The sequence below is a fragment of the Camelus bactrianus genome, chromosome 10, assembly GCF_048773025.1.
Source record: "Camelus bactrianus isolate YW-2024 breed Bactrian camel chromosome 10, ASM4877302v1, whole genome shotgun sequence".
NCBI classification, from domain to species: domain Eukaryota; kingdom Metazoa; phylum Chordata; class Mammalia; order Artiodactyla; family Camelidae; genus Camelus; species Camelus bactrianus.
In genome coordinates, this window is record NC_133548.1 from 398,671 (window position 1) to 414,924 (window position 16,254).

Here is a 16,254-nt window from a genome sequence, read left to right on the forward strand (position 1 = left end):
TCCGCCCCCTCTCCACGTCCCTAACCCCCGGCGCCCTCACCGAGGATGGCGGGCAGGAGCTCTAGGTGGGTCTCGGCGCCCTCAGGTCGCACTGACACCTGCCGCTGGCAGAAGAGCTTGCTGGTGCTCAAGCTTGGCAGCTGGACCCGGGTCCTGGGGAGGGGAGAAGGGGTGGTGAGGGACAGAGACCACCCGCGGGAAAGGGTGGGCCTGGAGGGGCGGGACTTGGGGAGGTGGGGGGCCCGGAGAGGTCAGGAACGGGCCTAGCAGTGGGGTGGGGTCTTTGCTGATCGGGGCCTGTGGGGGAGGCACGGACCGAGGAACCCAAGGTCCCCACACCGACTTCTGGCGCCCGGCCCGGGCCTCCCGCGCCCGGCCCTTTCGCGGGGGTCGAGGCTGGAGCCGTTGCCCGACGAAGTCGGCACCAGGCCTGGCCTCCAAGAGCGGAAAACGGTCGATGGACAAGTCGGTGTTGTCGGCGAAGACCTTCGAGACGGGGGGCCCGCAGTGCGGAGCCTGGTGCTCGCTGAGGACCTGCGGGGCCATGAGGGCATGGTGGTCACCCCTACCCCGCAAGGCCAACCCTGTCCTCGCGGGATCCGCACTGACCTCGCCTTGGAGGTTCAGAAGGAGGGTCACGCAGCCCCGGCTGGAGTGGAAGCGGACGGGCTCCCGGCCGAAGGAGGAGGACGGCTGTTGCTTGGTGCTGCCGGGCGCCTCGCCCCACACCTGGGAAGGGCGCGGGCGGCGGGTGAGGGGCGGCGGGGGCCGGGGCGGGGCCGCGAAGGGCGTGAGGAGCCGAACGCACCGTGACGTGGTGCTGTGGCGCCAGCAGGGTGCCAGGCGGGAAGCGGTACATGCACACAGGGAAGTCGCGCACCAGCTGCCGCAGCACGAAGCCGCTCAGGTCGGCAGTCTCCTCCAGCGACTGGTTGAGGATGCGCACGAACCTCTGGCGGCGGCTCACGGCCACGATCTTCAGGCAGGAGCCGGTGGGGCTGGGGCAGCAGCACCGTGCAGAGAAGTTTGGCCACTCCAGCCCTGGTCCCGCTAGGAGACCCGCTTCCCAGCGCCTGGAGGTGGGCGGGGTCCCCTTCTCACCTGAGACAGCGCCCGGTCTCCTGGGGGTGGGGATCCTCACTGGACTCCAGCACCTGGACTGTCTTGCCCTGCTGGCCCCAGTGGGTTTTCCGGAGATCTGCAGAGAGAAGGCCTGTCCGGGAGGGGGAGGGGGACCGCCCCAATGGAGCATCCACTGGGGACATCTCCTGTGAGGCCACACCTGGCCTGCAGCACCCTGAGGGTCCAGGCGGCAGAAGAGCAGTGCTGGGGGGTCAGATCCTGGGCAGGAGGGATAGCTGGACCATGGTGGCTGACGGAAGCAGAGACGTAGCTTGCTGTACTTGTTGGTGGGGGGGGGGGATGGATTTGAGCCAGAGCACCAAGGCAATGGCAGGAGCCCTCCAAGACCACCCTAACCCCTAGGGATGGGGCTGGAGAGGCCCTCGACTGCCTGGCACCTGGCTACTATGAAGGCCTGGAGGCTGGGGGATGTCCTTTATAGCTTTGGGCAGAAATCACAGGCCTGGGGAGGGGGGAGCCACCAGAGGAGACCCATCCCACTTCACCTTCAGATATTGCCTGACTGTCCTCGCAGAGGCTCCATGCCTGTGCTTCCATCTGCTCAGAAGTGCAGCCTGGTGCCTGGGGATGGTCGCCTGTCACTTTCTGCACGCAATTACACGCAGCCAGCTGGCAGCTACTGGATTCGGAGCCAGTGCTCCCTGAACTGCTGGTGCCAACCAAGGGCAGGGAGCTCCACTGTACACTCTTGAGACGCTGTTCCCTGCGCCGACAGCACAGCTCCGAGCTCCGCTGGTCAGATAGTGTGGCTGGTGGGAGCTGTGGGGGCGGTGGGGCCCAAGGGCGCCTGTGGGCCAAGATCAGCTCGCTGTCCACGGCTCTGGCTCCTGGACACCAGCCCACCCCCACCCAACCTCCCCAAGGTGGGCAGAGCACACCAAGCTGTGGTCCCTATCCTGAGGACCTTGCATGGGGAAAGGGCTCATGGCTGGACAGAGATGGCCCCAGAGCCTTTTCTCTTCATCCCTAACCCATCATACAGCTCAGAGAATGATGCTTGGAAGGTTTAAGTGACCTGTCCAGGGACACTAAAGGGTAGAACTGGGATTGTGCCAAAGCAACACCTGCCAAAGCAAGCCCTCTCCTTGCCCCTGGGGGGTCCCCACACAGTGCAGTTACTTTTGATCTGAGTTGGACTCGATGTTGGTGAAGAGGTTGGGGTACTGGTGAGCGATGCTGTTCCAGTCCACATCCTCCAGCCGGAAACTCTGGCCAAAAAGCAACAGATATGTGGCACTGCCCCCCCTGCCCCCACAGGATGGCAGAGCCATGAACACACTTGGAGGGCTTGCTTACCTCCCCAGCAGTGGGGGCCTGATCGCTCTCAGAGAGGTCGCTGGGGTCCATCAGGGTCTCTGCAGTCACCACCTGCAAAAGGGGACAGGAGGCCACTGAGCAGGGGCTTGGGGGAAAGGGCACCCCTCCACCCAGCACAACTCTCCACTTTGACCTCACTAGCACCTGAGGCACACAATTGCCAAGTGTCAGGTGGGTGGGACCACAGGGCTTGTAGTTCCTCCCACTCCCAGACCAGCCAGGGCCCCCCAGCAGCACCAGTCTGAAGGAGACATGCCGGCTGTCCCAGGGAAAACCAAGGAGGGCGGGCTGAGTAGGGCAGGGCCCCAGGGGCACAGGCTCACCTCCACACTGCCCGTTGAAGATCTCAGTATGCGGCCCACCCAGGAGGAGCGGGCCAGCTGCAGGAGGCAGGACTTCCGGAGGGCCTGCAACTCGGCCTCCATCTGCTGCAGCGTGTTTCGCATCTGCAGCAGCCGCTCCTCCAGGCGTGCCTTCTCCTGCTCCAGGACAGCCCGTCGGTGGGCGGGGCCTTCTCCAGACCCTGGCCCCCAAGGCTACCCCTGCCTGGCCCCAGACCCTCACCCCAGCTTGGGTCCCATGCCCAAGCCCTGGATTCCCCTACAGCCCTTACCAGCTGGGCCTGTTCCTTCTGCCCTTTCAACTGCAGAGTCAGCTTTTGGACCTGATTTTGCAGGAACTTTTCCTGACTGCGTGAGCTCCTGGGGGAAGGGGCAATCTCAGCGGCCACCCCCCGCCCCCCCAGCAGCCAAGGAGGAGAGAAGGAGGAACTCCTCCTCACTGTCATTAGGGTTCTGAGGGCACAGACTGTGACTGGGTCAAGCTGTCAGACTCTGAAGAGGTCTGAGTCGGAGGTGGAGTCTAGGTTGGGTTTAGTACCCACCGAAATGCTCAGAGTTCGGGTCTAGGTGGGTTTACAGTATAGTGACTTCTTCAGGATTAGGTTGGGGATTACGGTCAGGTAAGGACTGGGGCTAGAGTCCAGGTCTGGGCTGGGGTCAGGCTGGAGTGGGGCTCAGCAGTTGAGGTTGGAGTCAGACATAAACCAGGAGTTGGGCCAGGGCAGGGACTGGGTGGGGCCGGAGGACTAGGGCTTCACTGCTGACCTCTCAGGTGGAAGCCCAGCCACCTCCCGCAGGATATGGTAGTGCCGGCCATTCCGGGGGTTCTGGATGGCCCACCGCAGGGCCTGGATCTCCAGCTCCCGCTGCCCCCACAGCAGCCGCAGAGTGTGCGGGTCCAGGGACTCCGGGGCCAACCTGGAATGCCAGCGCCCCTTCCTCTTGATCGGACCCTGCTCTCTGGCTGGCCTGGCCCGAGTGGCTGACCACCCCCTCCCCTCCTTACTGCAGGTTGATGGAGAAGACCACCCTACACTTGGTGTCCTGAGGGTGCGCAGGAGCCACCGGGTCAGCAGGTGCACCAGCTGGAGGCCCTATGTGGCCACTGACAGGTTCTCGGTCCACCAGGACTGGGAGAGCCTCCTTCTCGGCTCCTTCAGCCTCCTGACAAGACTCGGGGGCCATTCTTGATGTTCTTGGGGGAGCTGAGAGGAGGGGTGGTGGGGCTGTCTGCCCTGCGTCCTGTGTGTGGGCACCCCTGCAGGGCTCTCCTTACACATGTGTGTGTACGACAGCCCCAAAGGGTGCCGCTGGCTCACAGGGCATCACCCTCCAAGAAGGGGTGTGCGTGTGTGTGTGTGTGCGTGCGCGCGTGTGCGCCCCACGGGACAGCAAACTGCCAGTTACGTGGGTGTCCACATCTGCATGTTTCTGACCAGGCCAGGACAGCAGGTCACCCCCCACCAGGCTCCATGTCACCTGGGTATTCACACATTCCCTGTTGTCTCCTCCCTGTCACCCTGGCCCTCTAGGGCCCAAGCTCCTACCCCTCGGCCTAGAGCAAGGGCCCCCAGAGGTGCTAGTCCTCTGCCAGTCAGACCCAGGGTCCTCCCACAACATTCACCTGAGGCCTGAAATCCAAGCAGGCTTGGGGAGAGAAAGGCTCCGCAGTGTTGCCATGGATACTAGCACTCAGAGGGGAGGGGCTGTTTGTTACCAGGAGCTTCCTGGGCGACACCAGACCAGGGCCCCAAGTGAACCCTGGGCCCACCTCCTGGTCCAGCCTGAAGGAGCAGCTGTGAGAGGTCGAGCTACTGCCCAGCTAACCTCAGCAGGCCCAGAGGACACAGAGTGACTAACACGGCCTGCCATGGTCACCCACTCAGCACAACACCCCCAACCAACCCTGGGGGAGGCTCCCACAGTCCCTCTCCAGCCTGGTATGGCAGTCGGTGGCTATTATCGGCATTGCTGCCCTGTGAGTGTGTCCACAAGTCAGTGGATGGCACTCCAGGGCACGTGGACCTCACTGGGGCCTGAGCTGACTGAGGGGGTGGGGTGGGGAGGAGGAACCAGGGGAGATCCCAGAGAACCTGGGAGAGGGCCCTGCTGAGTGCTACCCAACAATGGGCCCCCATTTACTTAGGCCCAAGACAGAAGCCTCACCTTCTCCCCTGCCTCCATCACCTAAGCCACTGCAGGGGACCCTGGGGACACATATAATGATGATCATGGTTCCCTCCGCCCAGGTCAAAAGTAAGGCACCGGACATGATCCACAAGACCCATGCCCTCCTGCTTAGCCCCACCCCACCCCATCTTCATTCATTCACCATTCATTTGTTCAGGCTTTCAGCCTCTGCTCTTGTCGGGCTTGTGGTGGAAAGATGCCCTTGTGGCCCAGTGTGATTGGGGCAGACAGGCTCTGAAGGCCTTTGCTGCTCTTCCACACAGGTAGCATAGAAACTGTGAGAGACTCTGGCGGTGGTGCTGACTTGGGTTCTCCCGATGGAACAGCCGGACTGGCCGGCGGGGCAGAGGGGTGTGTCCACACTCGGGCAGGCATTGGGCCCCACTGGGGGCAGGAATTGGTGGGAGAAAGGAGCCTCACACAAAAGAGCCCAGGGCCTTTGTCCCAGGCAACCTCAGGTCGGCCCCTTCCCCCAAAAGAACTGTCAGTCTGGCCGCAGCCAGAGTGGCCGGTGGCCAACCAGCTCCACTCCCTCCAGCTATGAGCCCCGCCCCCCGACCCCTGTGCGTCCGACCTGGGTCTAACAGGGGGTGGGGAGGCTGTGGCCCCGCTGCTCCTCTGGACGCTGGCCAGCGCCTCCTGTCTAGGCGAGAGACTCATCAGACTTGGCGGCATCTGCGGAAGTCGGCCCGGGAGCGCGGCGCCAGACACCTGCCCCACGCTCTGCCTGGGACCTTGGGCCTGGACGAGCTTCCGCGTTGTTTGCGTGATTGGGGCGTGCGTGGACCCGGGCTCTTGCCGCCCCTCCTGGCTGCCGAGCCCCGCCCACACCTGGGAGCCTCCGGGGGCGGGGCGGGCGGGGAGCCAATAGGGAGGGCCAGGGGCGAGACTCAGAGAAGGTGGCTAATGGGTGCTGGCGAGGGGCGGGCCATGCGCGCCGAGGAGCCAATGGGTGCTTGCGGGGCGGGGCACACGGGCTGTGGGCCAATGGGGCGGCGGGCCGGGGCGCTCCCGCCGCACTGGAGGCGGCAGGTTGCGGCGGCGCCGGGCTCCCGGCAGCGGCCGGCTGGTTCCTGAGTTCCGGCGCCCCTCGAGCGCCTAGGTGAGCCTAGGTGAGCCGCGCCGGGCCCCAGAGCCTCTAGAACGCAAGGCGCAGCCCGGGACGGCAACTCCGACGGCAGGGCGCAAGCCGGGCCGGCGCCGAGGCCGCGCCGCACCTGCACCGCCGCGGGCCGGGACGGCGGCCTCGCGAACGAGCCCGGGGACGGGCGGGAGTGGGGAGGGGCCGCCCGCGCCGGGTGCGGTCTGTCCCAAGGGCCGAGGTCTGCGCGCGGGCGCCCCGCGGGAGGGGCTGTGCCTTACGAGCCAGGTGACCAGGTCTGGTTAATAACTCGCCCTGTTCCGGGAGTGGGGCGGGGCGAGAGCAGGCTTGGGAGTAGGGAAGCCTCTGAGCCCTGCGCGAGGGCACACTGCTTCGCCGCTTTTGGGGGACGCGCGGGTCTTTACTACCCCACCCCCAGGAATGTGCGGCCTGCGGGTGGGGCTGGGCACCGGACGCTGAGGGGCAGCAGTCCTGAGCCAGTTCTGGGGGTGAGAAGCAGTCCTGGAAGAGGAAAAGAGCCAGGCTGTGTTGGGGCCAGGCAGGGCCTGACCCTGTGGCCTTCGCCCTCCCTGCAGGACAGGGATGCTCTCAGGGCTGGCAGCCATGGAGCTGAAGGTGTGGGTGGACGGCATCCAGCGCGTGGTCTGTGGAGTTTCAGAGCAGACCACCTGCCAGGAAGTGGTCATCGCGCTAGCCCAAGCAATAGGTGAGGCCCTGAGTCCCAGATGGGCCCAGCAGGTGCACTGGGGGTGGGGCCTGACCCTCTGGCCCTTCTTCCCCCAAGGAGGCTGGGGCTGGCGCTCATCCCTCTTGCCCCCCGACCCCAGCTGCTCAAGCCAGGTGGACAGAGGGTAGGGGATATGGGCTGACTGACACCTCCTCCTACCCTAGGCCAGACAGGCCGCTTTGTGCTGGTGCAGCGCCTCAGAGAGAAGGAACGGCAGCTGCTACCCCAGGAGTGCCCAGTGGGTGCCCAGGCTACCTGTGGACAGTTTGCCAGCGATGTCCAGTTTGTCCTGAGGCGCACAGGGCCCAGCCTTGCTGGGAGGCCCTCCTCAGACAACTGCCCGCCCCCTGAGCGCTGCCCAATCCGAGCCAGTCTCCCCCCGAAACCTCGACCAGCACTGGACCGTGAACCCCGCAAAGCGCTGACCTTCAGCCTGGGGTGCCCTGGCCTGGCCCCCGGCCCTGTGGCACCCGAGCCTGTGGCCCCCGTAGAATCACTGCCAGGTTGCTGCACAGATCTACAGGGCTTGGAGCAAAGGGTGCGGAGGAATGCAGCAGAGCTGGGCCAGGAGGCCTTCTGGGAGCAGGAGCTGCGGCGTGAGGAAGCCCGCGAGCGTGAGGGGCAGGCACGCCTGCAGGCGCTGAGTGTAGCCACTGCCGAGCATGCCGCCCGCCTGCAGGCCCTGGATGCCCAGGCCCGTGCCCTGGAGGCTGAGTTGCAACTGGTGGCAGAGACCCCTGGGCCCCCCTCACCCACGGTGTCTGCCTCGGAACGCCTGCGTCAGGACCTAGCAGCCCAGGAGCGGCAGAGAGTGGAGGTGCAGGGCAGCCTTGTCCTGGTGGGCCGGGCACTGGAGGCCGCCGAGCATGCGCTGCAGGTGAGCCCACTGGACCCCACACCCCTGCCAGTTTCCCTGATACATGGCTGGACTTGGATGTCAGTCTCTGGGGGATGTGGGAGGGCACAAGGCTGTGGAGCTCCCTGGGCAAGTCCCTGAGGGTCCCATATGCCCCAGGCCCAGGCCCAGGAACTGGAGGAGCTGAACCGGGAGCTCCGTCAGTGTGACCTGCAGCAGTTCATCCAGCAGACAGGGGCTGCACTGCCACCGCCCCCACGGCCGGACGGGGTTCCCCTCAGCACGCAGGTCAGAGCAGTACTGGAGGGAGGCCAGGTCGGTGGGGAGCCTGGCCCAGCTCCAAGCTGACTTGCTCTCCCCACAGGATCTTCTGCCTCCAGCCAGAGAAGAGCCCCTCACAGGACCCCCCCGGAGTCCTGCCCTAGTGTCCAGTCTGAGCCCAGAGAGTATGTCTGTCCCCCCATCTCTGGGTGGGATGAGGCCCTCCTGTGGCCCTCTCAGCCCTCTCAGCCTGTGTCCTCCCCACAGTTGCCCCCATGAGGCAGAACTCCTGGAGGTAGCAGCTCTTGCCCCAGACTGGACATCCACTGCCAGCCCAGCCCTGGATTCTGATGAGCGAAGGCAGCCAAGGCCAGCCCAGCCTGGACGACAGAAGAAGAGTCCGTGGTCGCAGAGGACTCCTTCCCCCATGTGGTGGGAAGCCCCGGTACCCTGGGTCTGAGACAGGACATCTCAGAGCCCTAGGATTTCTGCCACAGGGGGCAGGGGGAGACTGAGGACTCTCACCCTAGTCCTTGTCAAATCTGCCAAGACCCTCAGAGAAGCACGGGACACGGCCAGCTCAGAACTCACTAGGCCCCAAAGGCCACAGCTCCTTTTTGGAGACAGGAGGTGCACAGAACCCGTGTGAGTACATGCTTACCTGTGGGAGGTATCCTTCCCCACATGTGTGTGTGTGATGTCTCCCTACCCCAACACTAAAACCTCAGTAAACTGCCCCACATGGCTTGAGTGTGTCCTGAGGCTGCACTGGGCAGAGTCTCTGGGGTCTAGAACTTAAGACTCTTCCAGGGACACTGGGGAGTACCCTGAGCTGCCTGGGGCTGGCCACAGCCAGGGGTCCTGAGATAGGGGTCTCCCAGGGACCCGTGGTCAGTGGGTCCAAGGCTGGGGCTCCCAGGGTGTCGCATTTCAGGCTGCTGTGTCCATCCACACAGAGGAGAGGGGCAGCTTTCCTCTTTTGGGGGTGGGGCTCTCCTTGGCAGCATGAGCCTGCGGTTGAAGTTGGGATGGTCTGGGGGCTGAAGCAGCCACAGCAATGACCTGGGATTCTGTCTGGACCCCTTTCCTGCCTGGCTTCCCCTCCCTGGCCTGCTCCCCACCAGCGGCGGCAACTGCTGCTCCCTCTAGGGTGGCTCCTAGATTTGAGGACTCAAGGACATGCCAGACCCGTCCATCAGGTTTCCTGAGTTTGAGAGCTTGCGGGGGCAGGCCCCAGAGTCCTGGGGCTGCCAAGCTCAGGGAGCTTTGCTGGCCCCTTGAGGGTGTGGCCACCTCCGTTCCGACACCCCACCTCCATTCCCCAGGTGGGCACGAAGCCTGTGCTGCCTGCCTGCAGTCTTGGAATTGGGGCAGGGCGAGGTCCACATCATTTCTGGTCCTCGGTGGGCCACAGGCTCTCTGCTCTGAGAGCTGTGGCTGGACTGGAGATCTCTGTGATGACAGAACCTGGGGGGCTCTGAGGCTGGGTTGCAGCATGCATATTGAGGAACAAAGTGTAGGGCACCCTAAATCATCAGAATCTTCGTGCTTAGTTTGGGGGTGGGCAACTTTGGGATGAACTCAACCTCCTCCTGGAGTGGCCCCTGTGCTGGGCCTGGTGTTCCCCACTTCCTTTGGGGTGGCCCAGAGGGAACACAAAGTCCTGAGCTCAAGGAGCAAGGAAACCACAAAGAGTACACAGCTCATGGGTGTAAACAGGACTGGGTACCAACTGCCTAAGATGGAGCAGGGACAGGAGTGGCTGCACAGGCCAGTGGCAAAAGGAATCTAGTGTCAGAGGAATCCTCCCCAGCTTCCTCTGCAAAGCCCCCAGCCCAGTTCTGTGCCTGTCCACACTCCTGTGCCAACCCGCTGCCCAGCTCACAGCAGCCTGTACCCAAGGGCTGGGAACGGCCTGACCCGTGGCTCCAGATAGGGCCAAACACAGGTCACACGGGGTATAGCCTCGAGTGTAAAGACTGATGGGGCCTCGCCCTGGGTGGGAGAGTGGGGACTGGAAGCAATCACTGCCAGGTCCGAAGGGACCTGTAGCCCCAACCTGTGCTCAGCAGGGTTGGATGTACCTCTGGGCACCAGCCCCGAGTCTCAGCAGGGGGTTATCTCCCAAGCTGAGCACAGGCCATCAGTGGCTGGGCCAGATGCCATCCAGGGACCACCCTCCCACGCCCTTCCCAGTGTCATGCACACCCTGTCCCCAACCCCCCCCAAAGGGAAGTTGGCACACCCTGGTCTCTTGCATGTTTTCAGGGAACACCTCTTCCTTCCAAAGCCAATGCCAGGGACCTGTCCACCTCAGAGGGGATCCTCAGGCCACCACTGTGTTCTGGGGTGGGGAAAGGGGCAGAACTTTCTTCCCCTATGACTGTTCCAGGTGAACAAAACCCAACACCTCCCAAAGTTGCCAGAAGTGCATCAGATCACGGAGCAAATCTGAAAAGTTTACTTCTGAGTTTTAAACTGTGCTTTGAAAACTATGTGAGATGTGCTGAGGAGTGGAGAGGCCCAGCTCCCCCAGGCCAGGGCAGGGCCAGCCAAGCCAGGCCAGGGCCAGCCAAGCCAGGCCAGCTCCCTGGAGCTGAGGCAGCACCCAGCCAGGGGGATGTCGAGGGCCACCATCCTCACTGTCGCTCCACAGGGCCAGGCTGTCGGTGGGCTGACCTCAGAGTGTCTGCTCACCCCCAGCGTGGAAGTGCCCTCAAGGGCTGGCTGAGAACAGCAGGGTTCACTGAGGATCTCGCAACATAAGTCATCAACCGGTGGCAGCAAGTCCGCTCCACTGGTTCTCACCCCCAAGGCCACCCACAGCTCCCTGCGAAGCCGGCTCGGTGTGACACGCAGCACACCACATCGACCATTAGGACAGGGTCCCTCCGAAGGGGAGTCTAAGTCCACTTGAGGCCCTGACTAAGCCCCCCCTCCCCACCAGGCTGCTCCACCCTCCACCCTCCACCCCCACGCCTGGGAGAGGAGATGAGGCCTGCCGAGGCGTCCTGGCATCTGCCCGCCCAGAGGCCGCTCTGGGCCTGCTCCACGACCAGATTTTCACAGTGAACTTGAGAATACACAACAGTGAAGGCGGGCCTGGGGAACCTCCACTTCTGGGAGGGGCACATCATTGGGCAGCACAAATGGGCCTTCAGAGTCCTGACTCCAAGAGTGGCCTTGCTGAAGGGGCAGAAGTGCACAAAAAAGCCAAATCTGCTACTGTCCTCCTCAAGAACGTTCCCAGAGGTGTCCCTCAAGAGGGTGGTTCTGGAGGTTCCGGTCCTGATGTCCCAGGGTCTGACCACAACACCCGTGCCTGCCCAGGGCTGCCTTCAGCTTGGCGGACATCCGGCAGGCCGTCCCAGGAGCCCTGCATATCCTGGCACCCTGAGATACACAGGGAAAAAAAGAGTTCCCTCCAAGAGAGCATCTGGGCCTACCCGAGCCCCCTCATGGGAGCAGCGAAGTCCTCTGACTGTCCCCCATTTCCCCCTCCCACCCCACTGCTGGGTGCAGACCGGCAAGCCCAGTCCATAGGGAAGCCCTGGCCTCCCACCCACCTAGGTGAGCACCCTCGACCCTGTATGGCCGTCCCCTGCCGGACAGAGAAGGGTCACTGAGGGGCCAGGGCGGTCGCGCTGCCCAGGGACAGATCAGCCGCTGTCACACGCACAGTGGGTCCGGAGCAGCGCAATGTGCAGTGGGCAGTGGCTGCCCTGCGCCTGGAGGGACCGCCGGCAGGGCGGAGGGGTCGTCCCCCACCCCAGACCCCTTCCTCTCCTCCAAACTGGCTGTCCGAGCCCGCTGCCCTTGCTCGGCCCGAGGTCCCGCCCGCCAGCCTGGGACCCCCTCGCGCGTCACCTGCGACCCTGGCGCGGGGCCGTCGCCGGCTCTCGGCCCAACTTCGGTGGCGGCCGCGGCCCCCTCGCGCCCCCCGTCATCCTCGCGCCCCGCGCCCCGCGCCCGGCCCGTATGCAAATACAGAACTCCCGCAGCCAATGGCAGGCCGAGCCGGGCCCGCCCTGCCGCGCCGCAGCCAGTGGGCGCGAGCCGGGGACTGGTCGCCACGCCCACCGCCGCGCGGCCCCTCGCGGGCGCGGCCGGCGCGTTCTTTTCCGCACGTCGGCCTCGGGGCGGGGCCGCCACCTGCCGGGCGGGGCCTGCGGGCGCCGCGCTGCCGCCTGGCCCCGAAGCCGCTCCCCCGCCGGCAGAAGCGGGTGGTACGACCCTGGGCGCTACCCCGAGGGCCCCCGCGGTGGAACAGCCCAGCCGCCTCCTCGCAGCCGGATCCCGCCGGGCTCCCGGGCACGTAGCCCGGGCATCGCCCTCGAGATCACCTGCTGCCCGCACCCCCTACACCCACTCCGGGGCGGTCCGGCTGGCGGCAGGGGGCTCACACAGGCCGACCCAGGGGACTCCTGGTCACTCCTGTGGGACCTGTCGCCATTAAAGGCTCTAGTGCGAGTCCAGAGGGTCGACCGCACCGGGCACAGGGCCCTGGGCGGCTCGTCTGCATCCTTCGCCCCATCCTATTCGGGCATTGAAAAGGGGTAAATCAAGGGAACAGACTGTTTCAGATTTGGAGTTACCAACTTCTGGTGGCGCCCCCTTCTCTTCACACTCTTCTCCTGGCCTCCGGAGGCCGAATTATGGGTCACTGGGACCCCTAATTGGGCAGAGAAGTGCCTGATCCCCTTTGTTCCTGGCACAGAGGTTCTCATAAGACGCTTGTGTCCCTCTCCTCAAATAAGCAAGCGCTCCCCTCTTCCCCAACCTCCCACAAATCAGCCAGAGTCTCTGGCATCTGCCTCAGAGCCTGGTCTTCCCTGGAGGACCCCATTCTCCTGGCTCCAGGCAGCTCCAAAGGACACTTCTGCCCCCACTGTCAGACTGGTCCTTGGCCCAGGGGCAGCACCTTCTCAGCCTCAGCCACCCTGGAGGTTCTCCTGTAGCCCTCCTGCCCTTCAACTCACCGCCCTACTCCTTGTCCCCACTGCATCCCACTTAAGCCTGGGCTGGAGCCCACCAGCTGCCCTAAAACCAGCCTGATCCTCCTGCACCCTTTCCACCATCTCAGTCATTTCATTTCTTCCTTCAGAACTGTTGCCCAGGTGGCTAAGTGCTGAGGCTCCAGGGATGCATCTGGCCCTGCCTGGGACCTCAGGAGCATGAAGCCTAAATGTAGAAATTCAAGTGCAGTGTGTTGTGGGGTTTGGTCCTATGGATGGGGAGGGAGCACAAAGGAACAAGGAGCTGGAACAGTTCTATTGGGGTCAGATGTTGAGGGGTTTGCAAAGCCTGGACTGTGTGGGTCTTGAAGGAACACTTAGGAATCTGTGGGATCCCTGAGGAGGCCCACACCTTCAGGACAGGGCATGACTGGAGATTCACAGACAGGGCAGAGGTCTGGAGAGAAGAAGTCTAGGATTCAGGGACAAGGACAGGCCAGAAGTCAGGGTGACTCCAAGTTCCTATCTTGTCCTGCTGGTATGACCCCCAATAGTGCCCCCCAGTCCTGCTGGTTCTGACTTCACCCCTTATCACTCTCTGTAGTAGGCTGAATGGTGGTCCCAGACAAATTTATGTTATATCCCAATGCCTAGACCCTGTGAATGTTGCTTTACATAGAAAAAGGGTCTTTTCAGCTGTAATTAAGTTACAGATCTTGATGAGATCATCCTGGATTATCTGAGTGGGTCCCGATCCAATGATGAGTGTGCTTATAAGAGACAGAGGCAAGAGACAGATACAGAGGGAGGAAGGTCATGTGGAAACCAAGGCAGAGATTGCGGTGAGGCTGCCGCAAGCCAGGGAAGCCTGGAACCAAAAACCAAAAGCAGCAAGAAAGGATTCTCTCTCTAGATTTCAGAGTGAGCAGAGTGCATGGGAATAGGGCTCAGAGGTACAGTGTGTGCTTGGTGTGCAAGAGGTCCTGGGTTCTAACCCCAGGGCCTCTGTGGCAGAGGGAGGGAAGACACAGCTATCAGCCTAGATTTTGGACTTCTGGCCTTCAGGAATGTCAGAGAACAAATGTGTTGTTTTAAGCCACCCAGTCTGTGGTCATTTGTTATGGCGGCCCCAGGACACTGATATACCAACCTTCCTAAGTTACGGAATGCAGACCTGTGCATTTGCACAGGCCTGATGACAGGGGAAAGGGCTGGCCAAGGGAGCTCCTTGTGCAGCTCCACCCTTCCATACACACATGGGAAGGGGCATGCACACAGTGTCTGGGCCAGCACACACCTGGGACCCAATGAGGGCTTCAGGGTACAGGTCTGTGAGGGGCATGTGGGCAGAGCACACATGCGTGTCCTTGCCTGGCACTAGCATGAGAAGCGGCAGTGAGTGGCCAGCCATTGTGCCTGGGGGCGACAACACTGAAGGTGGAGTACACAAGGAAGGTGCATACATGCACGTGGGAGGTGAGTTGTTTGTTGGGTGGGTGGATAGAGGGTGTCAGGTGGGAGGTACAGATATGTGCCTATGCTCCCAAGAGGTAGCAGCTTTGCTGAGTTTAGGACCAGACCAGTGGTTCTGGCAGTTCCCTGGGGACATATCTCGGTCTGCGCAAAGGATGGCATGGCTGGGTAGGTTGTGCACTGCGGACATGTTTGCAGCTCATCACGGATACACGTTTCTCATGACAATTTTCCAGCAACCCTGAGGAGCAGCTGCAGATGAAGGTGGGAGGGGCTGGTTCCTCTCCAAGGGTGCTCCAAGTTGGCCATAAGCTGCTTGTCCCAGACCTTCTCAGGAGCTTCAGTGGAGTGATGCCAACCCACCCCCATTTGGGACTCTCCACTGTACAGGGTCCTTACATCTCGTGGTCTCTGGCAGGAAGGCATGTGCGTGTAGAAGGGCCGGCACAGGCCAGCCACTCCCCCCACCCCCAACAGAGAAGATTTTTCTCCAGGCTCCCTCACTTCTCTGGCACCATCCACACCCATGCTTCCTTTCTGCAAAGTCCTTTCTAGAACTTGTAAGCATGGGGATTATTTCTCCTGTTGCAAACAGAAAAAACAAAACCACCCTCTCTTGGTGGGATACTTCTTAGTGGCCTCCACTTTTGTTTCCCACTCGGTGCTGCTGTCTGATTATTCTCCTCCCATTCTCTTTAAACTCTCTCCAGCTCCCCCACCCCCAGCGCTGCTCTGCGCCTGACCCCCATCTCCCTCCACTCAGAGGTTCTCCTGGATGCGCCTTCTCCTTCTGGCTTCCAGAAACCCTCTCCTGGTTTCCCCCTTTTATCTGGCATCTCATATCTAACCCCTCAGCAAATTCGCTTCAGTTCTGCCTTCAGAATCTACCAGGAGCAGATAGCTTCCCACACAAGCGCTGCCCCAACCTGAGCCCGCACCACGGTGGCCCCTGACTCACCTAAGTGGCTTCCTGACTGGTCCCCCAGGTCTGCCCCAGCAGCTCCAGTCTGTTCACACGCTGCCGCCCCTGGGGACTCTATAGGCCAGCACCTGTCATCCCTGCTCATTACCCTCCAGTGCCCCCGGAGCCTCTGGCCGCTCCCCGCCTGGGCCCACCCTCGTGGGCCTCCCTTGTGGGTTCCCGGTTGCTTCTCCGAGATCTCCCCACGGCTGCCCCTCTCTGCTCTCACGTCTTGGCCATGTCCATCCTCACCAGCCACCACTGGCCAGTCCTCTCTGCTCCCGCCGCGGATCCTGCTCTGCTTTATCTTTTCATCAGAGCACGAATCAGCTTCTCACACACCACGCGGCGTAGTGATTCGCAGCGTTCATTGTTTACTGTGTCTGGACCGGACTGGACACGGGTCTGGGGGCTCGTCCTCGCTGCGCCCAGCGCCGGGGAGAGCCCGCGCAGAGGGCTCCATCAGTTTGGCCAGAGTGTACGGACGGCGCGAAGCCGCTGGTCCCGAGAGCGCCACCACAGCGGCCAGGCCGGACTGTAGGCGGCTCGCGCTCTGGGTCTGGCGGATGGAGAGGTGGGCGGTGGAGATGGGGGCGGGTCACCGAGTGGGGGCGGGGCCCGGGCTGTAGGCGGGACCCTGGGTGTGCAAGACGGCAGCTCCCATTCGCTCCGGGCGGCCGGCGAGGGTCGGACTATGCCATCTTCCTGACGGGGGAGGACAGCCCGGCACAGCCCCCTAGCGGGGGCTTAGATACCTAAAGTTCTCCCAGGAAACTGGTCCCCTTGGAAAATGCTAACGCTCTAAACTGTATTTCCAAGTCTTGAGATCCCCGACTGCAGGGAGTGGCTCCTTCCTCCACCTCAGGCCCTTTTTCCCCGCCCGGGTCCCAGTGGTTTCTGCCAACGGGAGGGGCGGGAGGGCCCCGGA

The 16,254-nt window shown here is 62.9% G+C and overlaps 2 protein-coding genes and 1 long non-coding RNA gene across 7 annotated transcripts in view; 1 reads left to right on the top strand and 2 right to left on the bottom strand.

The window, feature by feature from the left end:
• Positions 1 to 3,986, bottom strand: part of LMNTD2 (lamin tail domain containing 2) — a 4,508-nt gene extending 522 nt beyond the window's left edge. The window contains exons 1-9 of the mRNA XM_074372978.1: positions 3,808 to 3,986; positions 3,567 to 3,719; positions 3,074 to 3,161; positions 2,784 to 2,939; positions 2,440 to 2,511; positions 2,263 to 2,351; positions 881 to 1,121; positions 317 to 729; positions 41 to 153 (exon numbers count right to left, since the gene is read on the bottom strand). Coding sequence (XP_074229079.1) covers positions 41 to 153; positions 317 to 729; positions 881 to 1,121; positions 2,263 to 2,351; positions 2,440 to 2,511; positions 2,784 to 2,939; positions 3,074 to 3,161; positions 3,567 to 3,719; positions 3,808 to 3,986 — 1,504 coding nt within the window. The remainder of the gene's footprint in view (positions 1 to 40; positions 154 to 316; positions 730 to 880; positions 1,122 to 2,262; positions 2,352 to 2,439; positions 2,512 to 2,783; positions 2,940 to 3,073; positions 3,162 to 3,566; positions 3,720 to 3,807) is intronic.
• On the top strand, positions 581 to 8,682 carry RASSF7 (Ras association domain family member 7). 5 transcript variants are annotated; one of them, XM_074371297.1, is made up of 8 exons: positions 581 to 703; positions 836 to 1,079; positions 3,813 to 3,877; positions 6,669 to 6,799; positions 6,985 to 7,697; positions 7,836 to 7,964; positions 8,041 to 8,122; positions 8,205 to 8,682. In XM_074371297.1, the coding sequence occupies exons 2-8, from the start codon at positions 858 to 860 to the stop codon at positions 8,234 to 8,236; spliced, it is 1,374 nt and encodes a 457-aa protein (XP_074227398.1). In that variant the 5' UTR covers positions 581 to 703; positions 836 to 857; the 3' UTR covers positions 8,237 to 8,682. The 5 variants fall into 5 exon arrangements, with proteins under 5 accessions (XP_074227398.1, XP_045373429.1, XP_074227399.1 ...); XM_045517473.2 differs by lacking the exon at positions 581 to 703 and having other exon boundaries at positions 750 to 1,079; XM_074371298.1 differs by lacking the exons at positions 581 to 703; positions 836 to 1,079; positions 3,813 to 3,877 and adding an exon at positions 5,956 to 6,103.
• Positions 8,683 to 10,375: 1,693 nt separating this feature from the next.
• Positions 10,376 to 11,920, bottom strand: LOC141578791 (uncharacterized). The gene is made up of 2 exons (XR_012509450.1): positions 11,805 to 11,920; positions 10,376 to 11,330 (listed from the first exon to the last, which is right to left on the bottom strand). It is a non-coding gene; the product is annotated as an uncharacterized LOC141578791 (long non-coding RNA).
• Positions 11,921 to 16,254: the final 4,334 nt, after the last annotated feature.

Excerpts from the sequence above, each read along its gene's own strand:
- RASSF7 (XM_074371297.1), top strand. The coding sequence starts at position 858 with ATGCACACAGGGAAGTCGCGCACCAGCTGCCGCAGCACGAAGCCGCTC. Across the intron at positions 1,080-3,812 it reads CCGCTTCCCAGCGCCTGGAG|GTTGATGGAGAAGACCACCC; the intron begins GTGGGCGGGGTC and ends TCCTTACTGCAG. Across the intron at positions 3,878-6,668 it reads AGGAGCCACCGGGTCAGCAG|GACAGGGATGCTCTCAGGGC; the intron begins GTGCACCAGCTG and ends CCCTCCCTGCAG.